Genomic DNA, 4,703 nt, shown 5'->3' with positions numbered 1-4,703 from the left:
AATTGTGTACGTGAATACGATGCTACACTAACATTTCTTCGGTGCTGGTAGTATAAAAAATGGTGGTACCAGTACTACTGCCTCAGCCTTTTATTCTCCTGCTGATGCTGAAGATTCCTGGCTCTCGTCTTGGCGCAGTGGGGGGGTTACCGGGGTTAACGAAACTCTATAAATAATTTTTTTAAAAAAAATCCTCCGTTTCGTTTCTTTTTGGCGTGCTGGTTCCAAATCTGGCGATGGTGATGGGGACGGAGGCCAGGCCGGGGCCCCCGCCCTCCACGTCCTAATAAATCGCTCCCATCGCCGATTCGCCCACCCCCTTTCCTTTCTCCCTTCAATCTTTCCGCCTTCCCGTCGTCGATTCCATTCCGTTCCAATCCTCCGACCCCATTTGCGCCATGCTGCCGGCGCCGCCGCCGCTCCCGCGCCCGGCGACCACCACCACCGCCCAAGAACGCGCGCCTCGCCGCTGCTGACAGACAGGGCCGACACCTCCCCCCCTCCCTCCCTCCCACCCTCGGCCCCCAATTCCCGAGCGAGCGCGGGCGCCGGTTCTGCCCTCCCCGTCGGCCCAGGTGCGCTTCCCCTCCCGCGAGTTTCGTTTTTCTATTCCCCTCCCCCCGCGTCGGCAAGTCCTTTCGAGATATGTGTCGCCCAATTCGCTTCACCGCCCGTTCCTCCAACGAGAGGAGAAAAAAAGTTCTTTTCTTCCGGTTCGTTGCCGCTCCGCTTTAACAATGGGCGCGCGCGGGCGAGCGGCTGGCTGGCTGGCTGTTGCTAACTTGGCGTCGCCGCGGCCAGATGCATGCATTGCTCGGGGCCGATTCGGCCACGCGAGGCCCGGGATTTCATGGCAGATACGGGGCCATTGATTAGTTCCGATTTGGTGCTCTAATTTCTTTATTAACTCTTGATTAATCACGCCTGTTTCAAAAAAAAAATTCTCCTTTCGCGTCCGTCCGCGCTCGCTTTCTCGTCCCCAAGCTGCCGCCGAGGCAATTCAGCGCGCCCCCGCTGCCCCTGCCGCTCTACTCCCTCTACTGTTATATAAGCGCGTGCCCGCACGGCTGCTCTGAGATGTGGTTGTTTGTTCCCCACACTGTTGCTTATCTGCAACTGTATCATTCTTGCAGCCTCCCAACAACAGCGATCGATCCATGGAGTCGTGCCAGTTAGCGCGGGAGAGCTCTAGTAGCGGTAGGGTGGAGGCGGAGGAGGAGGCCTTCTTCGACACGCGCCAGGACCTGCTGCCGTCGCCGGCGCCCAGCCCGGCACCGGCATTGCCGTGGTCGTCCGGCGGCCTCGATGGCCTCGACAGCGTGCGGGACAGGAAGGAGCGCTTCTTCAGAAGCATGGGCCTCGAGTGCGGCCCGAGCCCCAGGCAGGCGGTGGATCCCGCTTGCGCCGCCGGCGAGGTGGAGAAGCAGCAGGAGGAGGCTGTGCCGGAGACCGGGAGGCTGTCGTCGCACTCGGAGGACAACGACTGCTCCATGTCCAGTTGGTCCACGGAGGAGACCACGAGCTATGACGAGGGCGGCGCGTCCGACGACAATTCCGTCGGTGGATCCAGCAAGGACGATGGCAGCAGCAAGGTCAGCCGGAGCTCCAGTTCGTTCTCGTTTATCAGAAGGCTTATGAGCCGAAATGGCAAGCCTTCCGGCGCTCCGAGGACAGTTGAGAGGAGGAGAAGCGGATGGCTGGAGAGGCTGGGCGTGGCCGTTTGTGCGGTGGATAATGCGGCAGATGAGCCTAGCACCAGCTCCTCTGACAGCGAGCAGATTCATGGGGGAAGGTATGAGAGGGTCAAGGTCCGATCGTACCGGAAGCGGTCCAAGGAATTGTCTGCCCTGTACCAAGGCCAAGTGATCAAGGGACATGATGGTGCCATCCTGACGATGAAATTCAGTCCTGATGGGCAGTTCCTAGCAAGCGGCGGCGAAGACGGAGTTGTCCGGGTTTGGGGTGTTTTGCAGTCTGATGACTGCAAAATTCCTCTGGATGACCCCTCTTGCGTCTACCTCAAGGCGCGGCGCAAGAACGGGTTGGCGCCGGTGAGTGTCGACAGCGAGAAGCTGCGCAAATCCAAGAGTATGGGCATGAAGAAGACTGGAGACTCTGCCTGCATTGTGATTCCAACAATGGTTTTCCAAATTTCAGAGGAACCATTGCATGAGTTCTATGGGCATTCTGCTGATGTATTGGATCTGTCCTGGTCAAACAAAAAGGTCAGTTGAAGAAGTGTATTTTTTTTATCAACCTAATGGGATTGTTCTTTGTTTCTCCTATATATACCTCTTTACTGATGATGATTAAAATTTGATACCTTGCAGCATCTATTATCGGCTTCAACAGACAAAACTGTCCGCCTGTGGGAAATTGGATCTGCAAACTGCATCAGAGTTTTCCCGCATAGCAACTTTGGTAGGCTTGCAAATTCATATTTTCTCTGCTTGCCTATACCTTTACTCATGGGTTGAAGCTGACAGCTTGCTCTCCAAATTTTTGCAGTGACTTGTGTCCAATTTAATCCGACAGACGACAATTGCTTCATCACTGGATCCATTGACGGCAAAGTTCGTGTATGGAACATAACTAGATGCAGCGTTGTCGACTGGGCAGATGTTAGAGACATAGTTACAGCGGTCTGTTACCGACCTGATGGAAAGGTACGTTTTTAGTGCACCATTGTAGTTATTTTGATAAATTTGGTACCTCGATAGTTTGGAGACTGATCTCCAATTTTCCTTCGGCTTTCTGCAGGGTGTAGTGGTTGGAACGATTACTGGAAATTGTCGCTTTTACGACGCATCGGACGACCTGCTGCGGTTGGAAAATCAGATTGCACTCAGCGGCAAGAAATCCTCTTTGAAGAGAATCACAAGTTTTCAGGTAATCATCTACTTACAAGAAAAGGATGACTGTTGTTGTAATTGATATCTTCATCAGCCCTATTATTCATCAAGCATGTTTCTTACTATTGCTCTTCCATTTCCATGGCAGTTCTGTCCAAACAACCCAAGTAAACTAATGGTAACATCTGCCGACTCCAAGATCAGGATGTTGGATGGAACCAATGTGATTCAGAATTACAGTGGTACGTCTCAAATACTTACTCTATTCCTTTTGCTATATTCAACATTTACCTCTATAGTTTTTCTCTCTGAAATCATAACTTTCAATGGACTAATAATATTTGTAAACCATCATCAGGACTCCGAAGTGGTTCATGCCAGATGTCAGCATCCTTCACACCAGACGGGGAGCACATAGTTTCTGCCAGTGAAGACTCCAACATTTATGTCTGGAACCGTGACAACCAAGATGATTCTGTGTGGCGACAAGCGAAAACCACATATTCCTCTGAGCGCTTCCTATCCAACAACGCAGCCATCGCGATACCATGGCACGGCACAAAACCAAGGAGCCATGTTTCCTTGGCCTCTCATATCCAATTCAAGTACAGTTCCAGCAAAAGTTTTCCTTCAAGACCCTCTGCTCCTGGCATTTTCAACCTCAACCAGGAGTTGTTCGCCGAGCCGTCGTGCAAAGGCGCCTCGGCAACTTGGCCGGAGGAAATGCTGCCGTCCGGCTCGATCGGCGCAAGCCTGGACGAGACGCAGCACAAGCTTCTGAGGAACTGCTCCCAGAGCACGGCGAACTCCTGGGGCCGGGTGATCGTCACCGCGGGATGGGACGGCCGGATCAGGTGGTTCCAGAATTACGGCCTGCCGGTGCAACGGTGACTGGTTCATCCGGAGCGCCCGGTGAAAGCAAGTGAACGGCAGCATTGGCGCCTCCCACATGGCCGGCCATGAAGAAAAGCGCCCGTGCACCCCAGCTATGGCGCTGGACCAGCGCGTGTGTGCGGTTTCTTGGTACAAGACATCACATGCTCGGTGCTCCTGCTGCTGAATCGTGCATGGACCAGTGCTTGTACATAATCAACCCGGTGGTCCTCCGAGATCTCTTCATCATCAGCGGTTGTTGTTCGTGGCAGGCCCTGTAGCTATTAGCTCGCTCGCTAGCTTTGTACCACCCCTTTTTTTGTAGAGAGATCTTTCAGCCTAGATCAGATTCGTTCTTTGCCCTTTTTCTTTCTTTCTTTCTTTCGATTGCTCTATTGATTTGATGATATGCCGCGGAAATGTTAGCGTAAGTTGAGTGTAAATTCTCCTCATCCCGCTGATTGTGTGGGAGGGGGACTGATGGAACTGTCGGATACATATGTTCCATCCATCCGAGTATACGGAAAATTCGTTCATTCGTTCAAAATTCAGTGTCTACTTCTCTTCAACTTAGCCTTACTATTCAGTTTCAGATGTGATTAGCTTGTGGTTCTGGCTGTAAGCTGTTTGGTGTGGACCTTGTGCGGATGCTGAAAAGGTAATTATTGTCCCTGTAATGGGACCTTTTGGTGGTTGATCCCTTGATTGATTGATCGATCCCCCCATGTTACTTGCTCGTCCCATAAATATGCTGGTCCTGAATCTGTTGGAGGCCGGACCGACCTGCCGAATGTGCATCTCGTCTCCTTGATAGTATCTGCTGCTACGCCCTGTGTTTTCCTTTGCAAACATCTGCAAATGCGGTAGAGTGGGTATCATCCTGCTGCTGCAGCCTTGGAACTTGCATTATTTGGTCGGCATGTAAACTATAGTTCCTTAGATACAGATCCAACTTAGTTCCACTTGCTTCAAAGAAAA

The 4,703-nt window shown here is 52.2% G+C and overlaps 1 protein-coding gene across 1 annotated transcript; it reads left to right on the top strand.

Moving 5' to 3' along the window:
* Positions 1 to 300: 300 nt before the first annotated feature.
* On the top strand, positions 301 to 4,294 carry LOC125539329 (uncharacterized). Its single transcript, XM_048702760.2, has 7 exons — positions 301 to 575; positions 1,134 to 2,225; positions 2,331 to 2,421; positions 2,509 to 2,666; positions 2,761 to 2,889; positions 3,001 to 3,094; positions 3,211 to 4,294. The coding sequence occupies exons 2-7, from the start codon at positions 1,158 to 1,160 to the stop codon at positions 3,741 to 3,743; spliced, it is 2,073 nt and encodes a 690-aa protein (XP_048558717.2). The 5' UTR covers positions 301 to 575; positions 1,134 to 1,157; the 3' UTR covers positions 3,744 to 4,294.
* The last annotated feature ends 409 nt before the right edge of the window (positions 4,295 to 4,703 follow it).

The sequence above is a fragment of the Triticum urartu genome, chromosome 2A, assembly GCF_056163025.1.
Source record: "Triticum urartu cultivar PI428250 chromosome 2A, HENAU_Tu73, whole genome shotgun sequence".
Classification (NCBI taxonomy): Eukaryota; Viridiplantae; Streptophyta; class Magnoliopsida; order Poales; family Poaceae; genus Triticum; species Triticum urartu.
This window is presented reverse-complemented; position numbering and strand designations above follow the sequence as displayed.